This window comes from Lichenostomus cassidix, chromosome 13, assembly GCF_008360975.1.
Source record: "Lichenostomus cassidix isolate B80296 chromosome 13, HeHo_3.0, whole genome shotgun sequence".
Taxonomy (NCBI): domain Eukaryota; kingdom Metazoa; phylum Chordata; class Aves; order Passeriformes; family Meliphagidae; genus Lichenostomus; species Lichenostomus cassidix.
Window position 1 is genome coordinate 2,586,093 of NC_139494.1, and position 17,788 is coordinate 2,603,880.

Below are 17,788 nucleotides of genomic sequence, written 5' to 3' on the forward strand. Positions count from 1 at the left end.
TAGGGAATACAAATGTTTGAATCTCGCTATCCTCAGTTAAATTTAGTGTTTCCTTACTTTTCACACATTTACACTTAATCAAGTCATTATATAGCCACAAGAAATAGATTTTATCAGAAATCAACGTGTAGAGGACGGAAACGTGTTAAGAAAGTAACACGGTATCACAGAAATATTTTCTTAATCACCTTGGTAAAACGTTTTCAAGAAAAGAATTGTAGAACAGTGGAAGAAAAGTACAGCTGCCCACTCAAAATTCTGCTGACCGGTGCTGAATAAGCAAACATATAAATTCAGGTGCCTGAACTGTCGTTTGGGCAATCTTCTCGATACCTAATACACTGATATATTCTTATCTCAGATATCTATCCTTGTAAAGAGTCAGAATTTAAAAAACCTACTGTTCCTCATAAACCCGAGATCTCTCTAAACCTCAAACGCTTAAAGAGGAAAGGAAAAAGAAAAATCTCTGAAACAAATCATTCTGCACCTTCACCTCTGTATGAAATAAAGCTAATGAAGATTAAAACAGGGAACTGCCAGTCAGGATGCAAAAAGGAAGCCAGCCCACTGCTGCATTGCCCCCCAAAACGGGCGACACTCTTTTCTTTCACTAAGGGTGAAGAACATAACTCTCCACACACGTTTCCTTCGTGAGTCCAACGCGGAAGAAATAAATATTGACGAACGGATATGTGTAAAGCTGTAAACCAGTTTCAATTACACACTTGATTACACAAATCAATCACGAAGGAAAAAGCTACAACATCACTCGTCACTATTTCTTTTTTCCCGACTGCACCACGCAGAATCATCTGTTCTCCTACAGAGCAAGCATCCAACTTCAGTGCTGCAAAAGCATTGTAATTTATAGAGCACAAGTGTTGAAGACAAATCAGTCATTCATGGAGACAGGAATATGCATCCCACAACAATATGGCCCCGGGAAACAGAGCGGAACACTGTTTTAAATTAAAAAATAGTTTCTAGTCAAAGCACCTCAGCTGAAAGTGAAGCTCTAAACAAGCAAAAATCAAAAATTTCCGCGGCAACATGGAGACACAGATGAGGACTTCTCACTCCACACAGAGGAAACAAGGGGGAAAAAGACGAAGTTAGGAAAGCCTCAACAACAGAACGAGGGCATGGTTTTACAGACCTGCGGTGCGTCGGAGTCGGCGGGCATCTCTCCCACAACGGCGCTGCTCTCCGGGTTCGGCTTCTCGCAGCAATCCCCGCCCAGGAGCTCCTCCGCAGACAGGATGGGCACCGGCGGCGGCGGCGGCCAAGCGGCCTCGGGCACGGCGCGCGCCGGCGCCGCCACGCACAGGTTGTAGGAGTAGGGCAAGGTGCCCTCGCAGAAGTCGGCCGGGAAGGCGGCGCCGGCCACCGAGAAGCGCTGCGCGCCCAGGCAGCGCAGCACGGCGGGCGGCCCGGCCCGGCGCAGCCGCGCCAGCACGGCCAGCGCCACGCTGAGCAGGAAGAGCGCCGAGAGCAGCGCCAGCGCCAGCACCAGGTAGAACTGCAGCTCGGCCGCCGGCGCCTCGGCGCCCGCCGCCCGCTCGCTCAGCTCCGGCAGCGCCTCCTGCAAGCTCTCGGCCAGCACCACGTGCAGCGTGGCCGTGGCCGACAGCGCCGGCTGCCCGTGGTCCTTCACCACGGCCACCACGCGCTGCTTGGCCGCGTCCCTCTCGGACACGGCGCGCGCCGTGCGCACCTCGCCGCTGTGCAGCCCCACGCGGAACAGCGCCGGCTCCGACGCCTGCACCAGCTCGTACGACAGCCACGCGTTGCGCCCCGCGTCCGCGTCCACCGCCACCACCTTCGCCACCAGGTACCCGGCCTCGGCAGAACGCGGAACCACCTCGAAAGGCGTCGGGGCCGCTCCCGGGGCCTCTCCCGGGCCCGGCGCCGCCGGCCAGAGCACCCGCGGCGCGTTGTCGTTGCGGTCGAGCACGAAGACGCGCACCGTGGCCGTGGAGCTGCGCGCCGGCGCGCCGCCGTCCTGCGCCCGCACGGCCACCAAGAACTCGCGGCACTGCTCGTAGTCGAACGAGCGCTGCGCGTACAGCGCGCCGCTCCGCGCCTCCACCGACACGAGCGGCGCCGCGCCCGCCGCGCCCGCGCTGCCGCCCGCCAGCCAGTAGCTCACGCGCCCGTTGGCGCCCGCGTCCGCGTCCCGCGCCTGCACGCGCAGCACCAGCGCGCCCGCCGCGTTGTTCTCCCACACGTAGGTGCTGTACGCCTCCTCCTCGAACACCGGCGCGTTGTCGTTCACGTCCGACACCTCCAGCACCAGCTCCGTGCGGCTCGACAGCGCCGGCCTGCCCCGGTCCCGCGCCACCACCGTCACGCGCTGCTCGGACGCCTGCTCGCGGTCCAGCGCGCTCGCCGTCACCACCTTGTACGAGCCGCCCGACGACGCCACGATCGACAGCGGCGACTCTCCCGACAGCTCGCACGACACCTGACCGTTCTCGCCGGAGTCTCTGTCCCGTACTTTCAGCACGGCCACCACGGTGCCCGTCGGCGCGTCCTCGGGCACTGGGTTAGACAGCGACAGAATCGTGACCTCGGGTGCGTTGTCATTTTCGTCCGTGATGTCTATCTGCACCTTGCAATGAGCGTTTAGCCCACCGCCGTCTCTCGCCTCCAGACCGAAGATGTATTTACTCTTTTCCTCAAAATCTAGCTCACCGGCTGTCCTGATCTCACCGCTTTCGCTGTCAACTTCGAACAACGCGAGAACTCCTTCCGGAGCGTTGCCGAAGGAATAGGAGACCCGCCCGTTAGTGCCCGCGTCCGCATCCGTGGCCCACACCCGCAGAACCAGCGACCCCGCCGGCAGATTTTCTGCCACTCGTGCCTCGTAGATGCTTTTGCTGAACACGGGTGGGTTGTCATTTGCGTCTGTCACATTGATCCGAACCTGAACAGTCCCGGACCTCGCGGGATCCCCGCCATCTACTGCTGTCAGCACCAGCTCAAAAGAGCTCTGCTTCTCCCGGTCCAATGATCTCTCCAGCACCAACTCCGGCTGCTTGCTTCCGTCGGGTGTATCCTTTAGGACCAGAGAGAAGGATGGGTTGGTGGTGAGCTGGTAAGTCAGCAGTGAGTTGCTGCCCACGTCTGCGTCTTGAGCTGTGTCCAGAGGAAAACGAGCACCTGGAAGAGTCCATTCACCGATCTCGAGGTCCACAGCAGCCTTCCTGAAGGCCGGGGAGTTGTCATTCACGTCCTCGATGGACACCTCCACATGGAAAACATTCAGCGGGTTGTGCACCAGCGCCTCGAAGCTGACGGAGCAGGTTGTAGACTCGCCGCACATCTCCTCCCGGTCCAGCCTCTCATTCACGTACAGATTCCCGTTTTCCTCATTCACAGTGAAGTATTGCTTCTCCTCGCTCAGCCGCAGCTTGCGCGCCGGCAGCTCGTCGGCGCTGAGCCCCAGGTCCCGCGCCAGCGGCCCCACGAGCGAGCCTCTGCCCAGCTCCTCGGCGATGGAGTAGCGGACCCGCTCCGCCGCCGCCCCGCAGCACACGCACAGCAGCACCGCGCACAGCAGCGCTCGCCCGCCGCCCGGCCCGCGCCTCTGCCGCCGCCTCACCGCCATTCTCTTTGCACAGAGCTCGCCAAGCTCCTGCCTCCTGCCGCTGCCCTGCTTCCCTTCCAGCCGCTCTCGCCAGCCGGCGCAGGGGCAGGTAAAAGGCAGGGAGGTCGGTTTCGCCTTTCTCCGCTGCTGCTGCTGTCGGTGCCGCTGCCGCTGTGGCCGGCGCCGGGCGAGCGAGCAGCCTGCGGGGGCAGGACGCGGCTGCGGCGGCTTTGGGCGGCGGCGGCTCCAGCGCCGCTCGGCGGCGGCCAACAGCGGCACCCGGAGGCGCCGCGACGCCACTGCAGCCGCCTTGTGAAAGTTCATTTCCAATGTGTCTAAGGCTTCCCACTATGGTAGGAAAGACCCCGCGCTCAGTTTCAAGAACAAGAGACAGGCAGAATACCAACCTTCCAGATCCTGTTGCAGCCCTTTTCCGAACCCTCTCTAACACTTTATTCTAAACCTTAAAATCTTTTCAACTTTTCCTGGTATGTCATCTTCCTGCCCACAGATGTCTCTGAAGCCCATGCAAAGGAATTCATATTACTCTGAAATGATCAGGTCTGATTGTGATTCCGAACAAAAATTAACACGTAGGGAAAAATGTGAAGTTCAAATTTAGTGGACCTGCACTCAGTACTGTGTCACTGCACATACCCGGCTAAGGAAAAGAAAACACAGGACATTGCAGGCTCTGCACTGTGCACATCCTGGCAGTCACTACTCTTCATTGGGGAGCAATCCTCAGTGCTCTTGGTATACATTCCAAATTCTAAGGCCAGTCATAAGAATTGTTATGACATTTCCATTCCTTTGATTATGGGAGCTTCTAGGCAAAATCCTTTTATCTGGTCAGCACATCTAATGTCAACGTGACCAGCTGAAAGTTTTACAGTGAGTTCTGATGATTCCTACACAAATCCAAAACTCCACCCAACTTATTAAAGAAGGCACCTCAGGTCTATGATTTTCAGTTGCTTTGCCACAACTCTCCCTTAAAAACTCGTGCCCAGAGCACCTAGAAACTCAGTGAAGCCTTGAGGCATAAGGTAAGCAAACTGCACTGATTTCAGGGGGTTATTATGTCTCTTTTAACTGTACTGGATGACTTTACTAAGCCTAACATATTGCTTTTTTCAGAGCCACAATGCTTCCTTGTACTTAATAAAACAATGAAGCCCAACAAAAAACCTCCCCCTGCCCCACATGGGGCTGATTATTTGTTATTGCAAGACATCCAGGTCTGCACAGTGTGGGAAAACACATGGGCATGTAGTCTTGTAGTGCCCCCCAAAATAAGAAAGATCTCCAGGTTATTGTTGGGCATTGGTACTCTATCATCTGTACCTATGCTCTGGACCATGGCAGAGGTGGTCCAGTGGTGACTGCTGTAATGCAATAATCCTCTTTGATCTTGTTTATGCCTCTTACCCACTTGAAGTCAGCAATGGCTGGGGCTATGTATCAGTGTTCTTCATTAGGTCCTTTTTGCAAAGTGGAAGCTCAAATCACTCACTTCTGATTATTAATAAGAAAACCCAAAATCTGTTATTGGCTCCTCTGAGGGAAATACTGGGGGAAATACTGGAATATACAGGGGGTTTGTCACATCACTGCCTTAAAAAAGTTTCTCAAAGGAGCTGGAAGTCACCAGTGTCTGAACAAGCACGTGAGGCTATTAGGTCTTACTTTGGACTATACAGTAGTAGGTTTTGGTTTCAGAAATGCACCAGTGCTTCCACAGGAATTATAATTTATTCTATCCATAGGTCAACATTCTAATATCTCGAAAACCCTGTTCAACTTTCAGGTTTGTTTATTGCCTCATCATTGACAAAAATACCTCCTGATAAGATAATGCATCATGATCATACACATGAAGGAGGTACAGTTGTCTGATCACCACCATTCCAGGAAGAACTGTAGTTATTCAAAAGCAGAGGAATGATAAATGGACAAACTAAAAGAAGAGCAGCCATCCAGGACTGATGTGGTCATTGAACTACTCACTTAGGGGAATCTCTTCCCCTCTTTTGTCACACACACGGTTCCACAAAAGTGTGACTTATTCTAAGGCCATATTTACATCTGTTCACTCATAAGAGAATGAGAACTCAAGGGCCTGCTATTCACATCTCCTGCCTTCCTCACCAGCTGAAACGTGACTAAACAGACACTAAAGAACAAGGCCTTGGTAAATGAAGCTTTGCCACTACTAATTAACCATGCATATGGAGAGGGGAAAGAAAAAACAATTATATGAGCAATGCAAGGATGCATTAAGCGTGTTTTCAGAGAGACTCACCAGGATGACATCTCAGTTTTCACTTCAACCACAGGAATTCATTTCTCAGAGGACCTGGAAGTCATCAAAGTCTCCAGCTGCAAGTGGTATCCTGAGGTCTTACTCTAGACCATACGCTAAGAAGCCCTAACTTTAAAGGCTTTATCAAGGGCCTCTTTCATAAGGTAAGCCTTCTGAGAAAGTTTAACAGGTTCTCTTTCATGCTATGTTTCTTCATTCTCACACATAAAATTTTTCTTAGGTGACTGAAGTAAGCATTTGCTGCCAAAAATGCTTCTCATACAAAAGCATGGTGCAAAAACAGGGAAACAGAAGCATGATCTTCAAGGAGAAAAAAGGCCTGAAAGAAAACATGATTACACCTGTGAAGAAACTCCCCATTGCAACATTACAGGGAGATTTAATCTGGATAAAGAGGTTTCACATAGGAATTAGAAACTTGCCAAAGCTGGGCCAAGAACTGTTCTAGAAAACCCTCCAAGGAGCAGAGTGATGTGCAAGGGTCTTTTCCCAGACTCCTTTATCAAACAAAAGAAATGGCAGGTACAAGGAGTCTCAGGCAGGCCTTTCCTGGTTTATGCAGTTTGACTCTGAGCCAATTTATTCCATAAAGCCAATGTGAGCTGTCATATTTATTTTCTGAAATCTCCCTGCTAGGCAGTGTGACTTCATGGTGATGATCTCCCATTACACAGGATGCCTCTCAAGCTTGCTCCTTGAGGCAGGGAGATCTTTTACCAAGAAGAGATCTTGGGATGGTTTCAATTTGAGACCTCCCTGAAGTGCAGCTGGACTGCATGCCAGATGACTCTCCCCTTGAACAGTAACACACCTCAAAGCTTGACATTTCTGACCTAAGATAAAGAGATCCTTCATTACCCAAGGCGGCCAGGCCCCTCAGCCACAGCAGAACCTCAGTAAGTGACTGATAAATTAACACAAATCCATGTAGCTAATTCCATTAGAGATAAACCACAGGTAATATCTGAGGCTAAGATTGGACCTGGTTGCGTCTAAGTTCCATCAGGAGTTTAGAAACTCAGGGGGTCTATTTGATAAGAATCCTTTAAATGTTCCATCCATGTAGCAGTGGAGTGAACCTTGACAGCAAACTTTGTTAAAGACACACTTCCACAACATCATATTAAGCCACTTTTGATAATACCTCTGACAGTGATTCTTTAGGCAATCTAAATCATTCATTAATGACATCTAACCAGGTATCATCCTTCTAAATGAAGAGCTTTGTGATCAGAGACCTACCATTGCTATCAAAACAGGGAAACCAGTATCACAGATAAAAGTGGCGCACCATGAAATCAAGCAAGTCCTCAGGCAAAACCACAGTAATCCACCTAACTGCCTAGTAGGAATTCAACTTGTCACCCTCCTTGCTCTGCATTCACAGTATTTAGTTGCACCATGGACAAATCCAACTGCTGATTCTATGTCAACTGCAAGTGAAATAGCAATGGAAATTGAAGTGGAATTCAGTAGTATTTTGAGGAACCAGAAGTATATTAATATCTTTGCCTTGGCAGCTGAACACCTTCAAGGTATGAGTAGAAACGACTCCCCTAGCCTGTTAATTTGAACAGATCTCTTTTTTAAAGTGTATCAGCCAAACTCAGGCCCAGTTTTAGAACATGAGAAAAAACAAGGGAGGAATGACAAGCTCACAGAAGTGAAGAAATTACAGCTTAACATTTCAGGTTGTGCAAAATGTAGCAGGAGGGAGTATCTAGTATCATGAGGCACAGATCTCCAAGTAATTTCTTTGGAGAAGAAGAAATGCAAAATGCACAGGAGCACATCACTGGGAGTCATGTAGCAAACAGGGGAAGCTGAATGTTTACAGTACCCTTTTAGGTATTTCAGACCACAGCCAAGCAAAACTGTCCTGTCTCCATGCAGACAGAATGCTTCAATGTGCTCACATATAACGGAATAGGGGAGCTACCTTTGAAAACAGACACCACTGAAAGACATGATTCCCACACAGCTTCTGCTCATGGAGAACAAGGATCATAATACAGACGTATGTATCAGAATGTAAAATGCTCTAGTGGGCATAAGCTACACATGGGTCAATTAAAGCCTCAGTCTTCAGAATCAACTCAAAGACGACATCATTCTTTGTCAGCACATGGGCATTTCAGAAGATATGTGAGTCTGCAAAAATTAGTGCAACGTTTATGTCTACATCCAAGAACCAGCATTCTCAGGCAGAGCTCTATCAGACATAAGAGAGGATTAAATGAGTAAATTTCTTTCAAATACTTAAAATGACAAATAAATTTCCAGTAGAAGTACCGTCTCACCCCTTACATTCTCAGCATTCTATAAAATCGTATTAAAACCACTTTTGATAATATCTGTTGGTGATTCTCTGAGCAATGTAAATCACTTGTTCGCAGCATCTACCCATTCATCTCGCTAAATGCAGAATTATTGGACAAATGCTCTATCATCAGAGAATGACTACTGCCTTTAAAAACAGAGAAACCAGGATCACAGAAAAGATGGCACAGGCCTTGGTACTGGGCATGGTATCAAACTACTGCTCAGCTAAAACGGCATTGATTCACCTTTTTTTTCCTAGTATGAAGCCAGCCACTGTCCTCCCTGCTTTGCATTCACAGCTTTTACTCACACATTACATGACATAAGACCAACAGTTACTTCATTTAAGCAAGAGCCATTAATAACACCTGAATGTTGGTCAAGGCTCAGAAAAGCATAGTTCAACCATGATGAAATTCTACATCCAGACACAGAAGGATACATAGCTGGAAAAATGATGCTTCATGTGGCAGTTCTTACACACAGAATTTCTGAAGAAAGTTTGCACTTCCCTGGACAGACAAATTCATCAGAGGACTGGCCTCCCCTTCACAGATGCAGGAAAAGGGCATCTGGTGTGAGTGGCACAGGCCCTGGCAATTGCCACAACATGAGGAGACATCCAGCCAGGTGGACCATACAGCCCTCTCTTTTCCTGCTTTAGGCCACTCTCTGGCTGATCTTGCACTGACTACTCACCATGACTATGTGACAAAAAAGAGCATGAATTCTACTGATATGTTCAGACCCATTATCAGACACACACAGGCCCACCTTTACCTCATTGTAACAAGCAAGGCAGAATTCAGCTGCCAGTCACTGGGAAACACATGCAGTAGGAAAGCAAACTGATGAACTCACAAGTTGTCTGTTTTTCACCCTAACCAAACACTACACAACATCAAAGCTGCATTTGTAAAAAGCCATCTATGAAAAAAGTTGTGTGCATATCTCCTTATGTAAGAGCAAACTTCAAAACACTAACACATTAAAGAAATTTGTCTCCTCTTCACACAACTCAAGGAAATGTAAAATGTTCTCAAGTTCACAAGAGATATACAGATCTGATAAAAACCCAGTCATCAAAGTACCAGCTCAAAGCTGGTACCTTCAGCAGGAGGGCAACTCGGCAACGAGGTCAACAGATCTGATCAGGTATTATCAGATACAAAGCTCCACAGCTGGATCCTCCCAAGAAACAAGCCAGAAAGTTAGCACCTGCAGAAATCTACTAATCAAAACATACTCTTCAAGGTTATGGCACAAGCATTGAGTGGGAAACTAACAATCCTTTTCCTCCTCCTAAAGCTGCCATTGTGATACTTAAAATTTTATCATTAACCTATTAGTAAAATACATCACATCAACCTGCAAAAAAATGGAAAGACAGTCCTAAGGCTCTCAATTCTTAAATGTCAGAGCAAGGAAAAAACTCAAATTGTGTGGTGATGCAGATGGACAACAACTCCTTCAAAACGTGTACATTTCATTTACCCTCATAATATACAAGGAGATTGGCCACATGCACTTCAAAGAAGGAAGAGCAAGATTTTAAAGGCGAAGGGGAGGCTCTACACCAGGACAGACTGGGGCAGTGAACAGCGTGAAACACAGCGATGACATAAGAAACACCGTATATGAACATCCAGTGGGCAACACACTCCCTGCTTTTGCCCCATTCTCCCCTCCACGTATAAAAAGGCATCGAAACAAATCCAATTAGAAAACAGACTACGGAGTGAAAGGGTAGGGGAGTAGGATAGGGAAGCGTCGCTGAAACAGTATAGTTCAAAGGAACTCACCGGGGCAGCGGTGGGGTCGGCGGGGTCAACGATGTGAGTGCCCACAGCTTCTTCCCCGAGCAGCGGCGCGGGCTCGTCGGGAGGCGGCCGGGCAGGGACCGGCAGGGTGTCGCAGCTGCTGGCGCCCGAGAAGCGCAGCTGGCTCTTGCGCGAGTCGGCCGTGAGCGACACCTCGTGCGAGTAGGACTGCAGGAAGGCGCGCACGCCGTCGATGCCCACGAAGTGCGAGACCGGCACGCCGCGCAAGGCGCCGCTGCTGGCAGCCAGCACCTGCTGGCGACGCCAACGGCGCAGGCGCAGCGCCAGCAGCAGCAGCAGGAAGGCCAGGAAGAGGCACGAGACGGCGGCCACGGCCAGCACGAGCCAGCGCGTCAGGCTGCCGGCCGGCTCGCCCGGCGCCGCCGCCTCGGCCGCGCTGCCCAGCTCGGCCAGCAGCTCGGCCACGCTCTCGGCCAGCACCACGGTGAGCGTGGCCGTGGCCGACAGCGCCGGCCGCCCGTGGTCCTTCACCAGCACCACCAGGCTCTGGCGCGCCGCGTCGCGGGCCAGCGGGAAGCGCGCCGTGCGCACCTCGCCGCTGTGCAGCCCCACGCGGAACAGCCCCGGCTCCGTCGCCTTGGCCAGCTCGTACGACAGCCACGCGTTCTGACCCGCGTCCGCGTCCACCGCCACCACCTTGGCCACCAGCGCGCCGGGCTCCGACGAGCGCGGCGCCAGCTCCACGCCCGACCACGCCGCGCCCGACACCGACCCCGCCCGCGCCGGCGGAGGCGGCGGCGGGTACAGCACCTGCGGCGCGTTGTCGTTCTCGTCCACGATCAGCAGCCGCACCGACACGTTGCTGCTCAGCGCCGGCGCGCCGCCGTCCTCCGCACGCACCCACAGCTCCAGCTCGCGCACCTCCTCGTAGTCGAACGAGCGCAGCGCGTACAGCGCGCCCGTCTCCGCCTGCACCGACACGTACGACGACAGCGGCGCGCCCCGCACCCGCCCCTCCCACAGCCGGTAGCGCACGCGCGCGTTCTGCCCCCAGTCCGCGTCCGTCGCCAGCACCGTCAGCACCAGCGCGCCCGCCGCGTTGTTCTCCGCCACACGCGCGCTGTAGCTCTCCTGCGCGAACACCGGCGCGTTGTCGTTCACGTCCAGCACCCGCAGCGACAGCACGGCGCTGCTCTGCAGGGGCGGCGACCCGCCGTCGGCCGCCCGCACCGTCACGTTGTACTCCGACACCTGCTCTCGGTCCAGCTCTCTCGCTGTCACCACCCGGTAGTAATCCTCAAAGGACTTCTCTAACTGGAACGGGACTGCACCTTCGAGAGTGCACCGCACCTCGCCATTGGCCCCCGAGTCCCGGTCATGCACATACAGAAGGGCTACCACAGTTCCCAGCTGGGCGTCCTCCGAGATCTCGTTCAGCTTTGACGACACTGTCAGTTCGGGCGCATTGTCATTGATATCTGTCACGGTGATCGCGACTTTGGCAGTGTCGAAAAAACCTCCACTATCTTGTGCCTGCACCTCCAATTCATACGAACTGCCTTCCTCGAAATCCAGGAGCTTCAACAGCTTGATCGCTCCAGTCTCAGAATCCAGATGGAAAATATCCGATGCCATCTCCGTAGCTTTCTTCATAGAGTACTTCACGCGCCCGTTAGCTCCCTCATCGGCATCCGTGGCCGTGACGCTGACCAGCACAGAGCCCACAGGCACGTCCTCGGGCACACGCACCGTGTACTCCGACTGGCTGAACACGGGCGCGTTGTCGTTCGCATCCACCACCGTCACGCGAATCCGAGCCGTGCCCGTCAGCGCCGGATCGCCGCCGTCACTCGCCCTCAGCACCAGCTCGTGAAACGCCGCCTCCTCCCGGTCCAGCGCCTTGGCCAGCACCAGCTCCGGACGCTGATCACCGCCGGGACCTGACTGCACGGCCAGCGAGAAGTGCTCGTCGCCGCTCAACTCGTAGCTCTGCAGGGAATTTCGGCCCGAATCAGCATCGTGAGCGTCTGTCAGTGGAAACCGCGACCCCGGAGCTGTCGTCTCGCTCATTCTCAATTCTGTTTCTGCCTCTCGAAAGCTTGGGGCGTTGTCGTTAATGTCTGTGATTTCTACTTCTATTGCATAAACCTGCATCTGTCCCTCCACTATCAGCTCACAGCGCAGCACGCATTTCTCCACCACCCGGCACAGCTGTTCTCTGTCGATTCTCTGCGCCGTCACTAAATGCCCCGTCTTCCCGTGGAGAGCGAAATACTGAGTCCTACGTCTTTCTACAATGCGGACGCTGCGATCACTGATCTCCGGCAGCTGGAGTCCCAAGTCCTTGGCCACGTCACCCACGAACGAGCCCTTGGGCATCTCCTCGGGCACCGAATAGCGCAGCTGCCCCCACGCCGCCTCCCACGCCGCCAGCAGGACTGCCCAGAGCAGAGCTCGCTGCCGCCAGCCCCAGCGCCTCCCTGCCGCACACATCTCGCCACGGCAGCACCGGCACTGCAACACCGTCTGCCTCTCCCCGCCGGTCACTCCGCCGATCCTGGTCCCTCTCCTTCTCTGTTCGCCTCCTCCGCCACCGCCGCCTCTCCGCAGCACGGGAACTATCGCAGACCTCTTAGTCGCCAAGCCTAATAGGGAGTCTGCGATCGAGCCGTTCCGCAGCGGGCGGGGCTGCAGCCCTCCGATCTTCCTCTCTCTCCTCTCGGTCAACAGCGGCGCCCGCAGCCTCCTCCCGGCACTGCAGGCACCGAGCGCCGCCGAGCGCTGTTTTGCCCACGGGCAGCGGGGCGGGAACGAGACATTAGCTGCACACACCTCCTGCTTTTCTCCAGGTGGTTTCTTCTTTTATGCCCGACCTCCTCAAGACCGGGAGGAAAGCAAAGGATTCTCGTTTCTGGGGTGTTTCTACCTCACAAAAAAACAAAATTGCTAGCGGCGATATCGGTAAAGTAAAATATTTTGTCTGATTTTCTTGTGTAGAATACTCGTAGTCCTATCCTATTAGTCTAAAAACACGAGTTGGAGCCGTGCCGCTTGAATGACTGGTATGACGATAGCAAAACAAAAGAGGTCCTTTAATGACTGGTACGAAGATTGTAAAACAAAAGAGGCTCAGAGATACACAACACGATAATCAAACACACAACTCTTTAAACAGGAGTGGCGGAGATATCAGGCTCATTAACCCAAGCGGCAGGAACTTCGCTTTAAATTTTTCAGTCCATACAGAAGGCAGTCTAAATTAACTACTGCACCACAACTGACTAAGAAGAGGCATTGAAAGGTGAAAGAAGGTGGGGTGTAACACAGTCGCTTACTACTTCGGTGAAGTTTGATTACTCAGGCACCTGCCAGGTGCTCTGGGATGTCTCCCTATTCACGGGAACAGAGGACAGGAGGAGAACCCCTGGCTACTCAAAGATCATCACCTCCCATCCCCCGATTTCAGACTGTAGGCCACTGGAGCACTCTTTGCTGACAGTACTACAACTAACCCGGAATCAGGAAGTATCTGCAGTGAACCTGGCCAGAATAATTCAAGTTAATACACATTTACATTTAAATAAGTAATTCTGTAGCCACAAGTAATGGCTTTCATTTTCTCAAAACCCAAAATGTAAGGAATTGAAGCTGGTTAGTAGAGTATTATTCAAATGGTTTCTTGTTCACGTTGGCATGACATATTTTCAACAAAATACTGTAGAACAGTGGGAGAAGGGAAGAGCTGCACACCCTAAACGATGGGGACCATGGTTAAATGTATAAATGAACTTGATTTAAGTATTCAAACTGCCATTTGGAGGATCTCTTTCACATTTGATAAAAGTTTTCCGGATCTCACTGGTCTATCATTGTAAAAACCGACCTAACAACTATTGGAAAACAAACAAACCAACCAAAAACGCGAGGACAATATAAATAAGCACAAGGTATCCTCTCTTTCTGCAAAACGCACATAAGAAGAAAACTAGCTCAATTTTTTTTTCTTTTCTTGAGCCCATTCTACACCTTCATTTGTGAATGAAAGAAAGATCAGGAAAGTGAAAAATATTAAAGTACCACGCAGGGTGGAAAACCACTGTTAAAAATAGCTAACCTCTCCCACTAGTTTTACCATTTCAGTAGCAGCATTTCCCACAGAGCTGGCGACACTCTAGTCTTTAAGAAGTGGTGGATTACCTGCCATTCTAAATTCATGTAATCACACTCTCGTGTTGCCTTTAAAAGCATAATACTGAAAAAGAAGAATTAATGCAAGGATTTGTGTCCTGCCATCCACCACCATCCAAACACATTACATCGGGACAAATTGATAAAAAAGGAAAAATGCCCAAAACCAAGTGTCAGTAATTTTTTTTCCAAATCCGTCATACAGATTCAGAAAATCCCCTTCTGTGGATTAGAGTCTCGCCTTCACTGTTAATACCATTACAATGTAACGCAACGTAAGGGCTCTAGCCAACAAATTTCTTTTGAAAATGAAACTCTTACCACCAAAAAACCAAGTGCTGCTGCCAGTAAATGCGTTCTCGTAGAGGAAGGAGTGACCAAAATTCTCATCCCGTTGCGCAGGCAGATAGCAGAACACCTCATCCATATCATGCAGGAAAAATAAGAGTGAAAAGGGAACGATTCGGAAACGCTCAAGTAAAAAAGGGCAACATGCGGATTTACAGACCTGCGGTGCGTCGGTAATGGCAGGCGGCTCTCCCGCGACTGCGGTGCTGCTCGGGTTCGGCTTCTCGCAGCAATCCCCACCCAGAAGCTCCTCCGCCGACAGGATGGGCACCGGCGGCGGCGGCGGCCAAGCGGCCTCGGGCACGGCGCGCGCCGGCGCCGCCACGCACAGGTTGTAGGAGTAGGGCAAGGTGCCCTCGCAGAAGTCGGCCGGGAAGGCGGCGCCGGCCACCGAGAAGCGCTGCGCGCCCAGGCAGCGCAGCACGGCGGGCGGCCCGGCCCGGCGCAGCCGCGCCAGCACGGCCAGCGCCACGCTGAGCAGGAAGAGCGCCGAGAGCAGCGCCAGCGCCAGCACCAGGTAGAACTGCAGCTCGGCCGCCGGCGCCTCGGCGCCCGCCGCCCGCTCGCTCAGCTCCGGCAGCGCCTCCTGCAAGCTCTCGGCCAGCACCACGTGCAGCGTGGCCGTGGCCGACAGCGCCGGCTGCCCGTGGTCCTTCACCACGGCCACCACGCGCTGCTTGGCCGCGTCCCTCTCGGACACGGCGCGCGCCGTGCGCACCTCGCCGCTGTGCAGCCCCACGCGGAACAGCGCCGGCTCCGACGCCTGCACCAGCTCGTACGACAGCCACGCGTTGCGCCCCGCGTCCGCGTCCACCGCCACCACCTTCGCCACCAGGTACCCGGCCTCGGCTGAACGCGGAACCACCTCGAAAGGCGTCGGGGCCGCTCCCGGAGCCTCTCCCGGGCCCGGCGCCGCCGGCCAGAGCACCCGCGGCGCGTTGTCGTTGCGGTCGAGCACGAAGACGCGCACCGTGGCCGTGGAGCTGCGCGCCGGCGCGCCGCCGTCCTGCGCCCGCACGGCCACCAAGAACTCGCGGCACTGCTCGTAGTCGAACGAGCGCTGCGCGTACAGCGCGCCGCTCCGCGCCTCCACCGACACGAGCGGCGCCGCGCCCGCCGCGCCCGCGCTGCCGCCCGCCAGCCAGTAGCTCACGCGCCCGTTGGCGCCCGCGTCCGCGTCCCGCGCCTGCACGCGCAGCACCAGCGCGCCCGCCGCGTTGTTCTCCCACACGTAGGCGCTGTACGCCTCCTCCTCGAACACCGGCGCGTTGTCGTTCACGTCCGACACCTCCAGCACCAGCTCCGTGCGGCTCGACAGCGCCGGCCTGCCCCGGTCCCGCGCCACCACCGTCACGCGCTGCTCGGACGCCTGCTCGCGGTCCAGCGCGCTCGCCGTCACCACCTTGTACGAGCCGCCCGACGACGCCACGATCGACAGCGGCGCCTCTCCCGACAGCTCGCACGACACCTGACCGTTCTCCCCGGAGTCTCTGTCCCGCACTTTCAGCAGGGCCACCACAGTGCCGACCGGTGAGTCCTCGGGCACGGGGCTCGACAGCAATAGCACCGTGATTTCGGGCGCGTTGTCATTTTCGTCCGTGATGTCTATTTGCATCTGGCAATGAGCGGTCAGCCCACCGCCATCCCTCGCCTCCAGGCCGAAGATGTATTTACTCTTTTCCTCAAAATCGAGGGGACCCGCAGTCCTGATCTCACCGCTTTCGCTGTCGACCGTGAACAACCCGCGAACTCCGTCCGGGACGCTGCCAAAGGAATAGGAGACTCTCCCATTGGTGTCCGCATCTGCATCCGTGGCCCTCACCCGCAGCACCAGCGACCCCGCTGGCAGATTCTCCGCCATTCGCGCCTCGTAGATACTTTTGCTGAACACGGGCGGGTTGTCATTTGCGTCTGTCACGTTGACCCAAATCTGGACAGTCCCTGACCGCACGGGGTCCCCACCGTCCAGTGCCGTTAGCACCAACTCAAAAGAGCTCTGCTTCTCCCGATCTAATGCTTTCTCCAGCACTAATTCCGGCTGCTTGCTTCCGTCGGGCCTCTCCTTTACGGCCAGAGAGAAGGATGGATTGCTGGTGAGCTGGTAAGTCAGCAGCGAGTTGCTGCCCACGTCTGCGTCTTGAGCTGTCTCCAGGGGAAAACGAGCCCCGGGAAGAGTCCATTCACCTATCTCGATATCCAGAGCAGCCTTGCTGAAAACTGGGGAATTGTCGTTCACATCCTCGATGGCCACATCGATGTGGAAAATGTTCAGCGGGTTCTGCACCAGCGCCTCGAAGCTGATGGAACAGGATGCTGACTCACCGCACATCTCCTCCCGGTCCAGCCTCTCATTCACGTACAGGTTCCCGTTTTCCTCATTCACCGTGAAGTATTGCTTCTCCTCGCTCAGCCGCAGCTTGCGCGCCGGCAGCTCGTCGGCGCTGAGCCCCAGGTCCCGCGCCAGCGGCCCCACGAGCGAGCCTCTGCCCAGCTCCTCGGCGATGGAGTAGCGGACCCGCTCCGCCGCCGCCCGCCAGCACAGGCACAGCAGTACCGCTGCCAGCAGCGCAACCCGCCCGCCGCCTGCCCAGCCCTGTGCTGCGGCTCTGACCTCCATTCCCAGCTTTCCTGAAGGGTATTCTGTGAACAATTTAAAATTAGGCTTTCCGAACAGCTGAACCAGTATCCGAGAGAAGAAAATATATTAAATCCCTGATGCCGATAGGAGGACTGTCTGAGTCGAGCGGTTCCTGATTTTCTTTCTGTTCTGCTCAATGCGGAGCAGAGCTACGCGGGCGCCGGGGAGGAGCCGACGGCTGAGCAGCTTCTCCTCCTTGGCCAACACTGACACCCTGAGTCCGTGCCTGAGAACCGCAGTGTCCAAGAGAAAGAACAGCTTGAAGGTCCTGCTCTGCACTCCCTTGAATTGGGAAGGATTGGGAAATACAGCTGTTGCCAGTAGCGAGAAACAGAAAACCTCTATAAGTACTGAAACCATGCATCTACGAATTCCCGTTGTCTGAATTGCTTACACTTGCGAGTCTCCTGCCGGACAGATCCTCCTCCGTGGCTTGAAGGATATGGTGAAGTACTTTGGTCTTTGGCCCACTGAGATCTTACTGATCTCTTGGGTGGAGCACTCGGTGTCCCCGCTGTCTGTCTCGCCTCCTGAGAAGACCACAGCGGTCACACCAGACCTGATCCCACCTCTTTGGACATTCAAAGCTCAGC

At 53.8% G+C, this 17,788-nt stretch overlaps 1 protein-coding gene and 2 pseudogenes across 1 annotated transcript in view; all 3 read right to left on the minus strand.

Annotated features, from left to right (window-relative positions):
- Positions 1-3,628, minus strand: part of LOC146431052 (protocadherin gamma-C3-like) — a 216,829-nt gene extending 213,201 nt beyond the window's left edge. Inside the window, exon 1 of the mRNA XM_085073295.1 lies at positions 1,160-3,628. Within this exon, the coding sequence (XP_084929421.1) occupies positions 1,160-3,613 (2,454 nt within the window). The 5' untranslated portion in view covers positions 3,614-3,628. The remainder of the gene's footprint in view (positions 1-1,159) is intronic.
- Positions 3,629-9,811: 6,183 nt separating this feature from the next.
- Positions 9,812-12,766, minus strand: LOC146431060 (protocadherin gamma-A10 pseudogene; annotated as a pseudogene).
- A 612-nt stretch (positions 12,767-13,378) lies between these two features.
- Positions 13,379-17,272, minus strand: LOC146431061 (protocadherin gamma-B5 pseudogene; annotated as a pseudogene).
- Positions 17,273-17,788: the final 516 nt, after the last annotated feature.